The sequence below is a fragment of the Rhagoletis pomonella genome, unplaced genomic scaffold (genome assembly GCF_013731165.1).
Source record: "Rhagoletis pomonella isolate Grant_MI unplaced genomic scaffold, Rhpom_1.0 Rhpom_scaffold_16847, whole genome shotgun sequence".
Lineage (NCBI taxonomy): Eukaryota > Metazoa > Arthropoda > Insecta > Diptera > Tephritidae > Rhagoletis > Rhagoletis pomonella.
Window position 1 is genome coordinate 119 of NW_023475368.1, and position 1,607 is coordinate 1,725.

General features: G+C 41.9%; 1 protein-coding gene across 1 annotated transcript; it reads left to right on the top strand.

Annotated features, from left to right (window-relative positions):
• Positions 1 to 233: 233 nt before the first annotated feature.
• On the top strand, positions 234 to 926 carry LOC118757349 (uncharacterized protein K02A2.6-like). Its single transcript, XM_036492067.1, has one exon. The coding sequence runs from the start codon at positions 234 to 236 to the stop codon at positions 924 to 926; it is 693 nt and encodes a 230-aa protein (XP_036347960.1).
• The last annotated feature ends 681 nt before the right edge of the window (positions 927 to 1,607 follow it).

Genomic DNA, 1,607 nt, shown 5'->3' on the forward strand with positions numbered 1-1,607 from the left:
TGTGGTTTCCAGGTATAGACGCGGAAATATACAAGTTGCGTAATGAGTGTAGTATTTGCCAAGCCAATGCAAGTCATCCAAAGCGGGAATTTTCCCCTTGGCCTCAGCCCACAAAACCTTGGGAGAGGATACATTTGGATTTTGCAGGGCCATTTTACAATCACATGTGGCTTATTATCGTCGACGCATATTCCAATTTCCCATATACCGTGAAGCTATCAGCAGCAACTACGATGACCACCATAGCAGCACTCCAGCGAATTCTGTCGGTGGAAGGCCTGCCGAATACTATCGTCACTGATAACGGAGCACAGTTCACATCATCGGAATTCAAACAGTTTTGTAAGAACAATAGCATTGATCATCTTACCACAGCACCGTTCCATCCTTCATCAAATGGATTGGCGGAAAGGTATGTACGCACATTCAAGCAAGCATTCAAAAAGATTATGATGGAAGAAGGCAACGCGGAAAGAGCATTGTACAAGTATCTGGCTACATATCGAAGTACACCGAATCCTAGAAATAGTAAATCACCTGCGGAAATGTTGCATGGTCGACAGCCGAGAACCATCTTGTCTGCATTGTTTCCTACCTCAACAACGCCACATGCAACAAAGAGTAAGTTCACCATAGGAAATTCAGTTTGGATTCGCTCCTACTCTGGACCCCGTTGGATCCAGGGGAAGATTAGCAAAGTGCAGGGTAACCGAATGTACGTCGTCGAATCTGGAAGTGTGGCTAATAGGCGCCACCAAGATCAAATACGCGCTTATACTGGGAGGAGTAGATTGGAAGAAAGCGATCCGGTTGACATTGACCTGCAAGCAACGGACGAAATTTCAAGGGGTGAAAACGAAATTCCTACCAATCATCAACGAAATAAAACCATTGGGCACCCCACTTCGCCGGTCGGAACGAATTAGAGCTAAGACTGTTCGATTTGATCTTTCAAGTTATAATTAAAAGTACTAACTACCACTAACTACTTAAGTAACATTTACTTTTTTAAACGGATTTTGAGAAAAATATTTTTGAATTACGTGAAGGGGAATGTAGGAATGTATTGATTTTGCAAAGACTACCATGCAGTAGTTTACTAACAATTTAGTTGGATCTGGTAACACTAGTCACACTGTCACTTGATCACTATTTTCCTTTTGACCTGACCTTCTCCTTCGTTTGTGAGACACACACATTTTCTTGTAACTTAGAATTAAAATAAATGAATTATTGAAATCCAGAAACATCTCGTTCAAATTGCATCAGAAATTTAACATTGGCGACGAGAAAATGGACGAAAGGACGCTATTTTCGCTGTTGGTAAAATTTCAGGAATCGAACAAAGAATTTCTTGAAAAAATCTTGCAACAAAACTTGGCATCGTTGCAGCGCGTGCTAGGCACTGACTGCCACTCAAGTACTGCGCCGGTCTTTAGAAGCTTCAACAAAAATGTAGAAAAATGGTCTACATATGTCCAGCAATTAGAACATCATTTCATTGCCAACAATGTCACAGAGGACACTATGAAACGCGCGAGTCTTCTGTCCTGGATCGGTACGGAAACGTTCGAGCTGCTACAAAAGCTAAGCGACAATAACTTGGA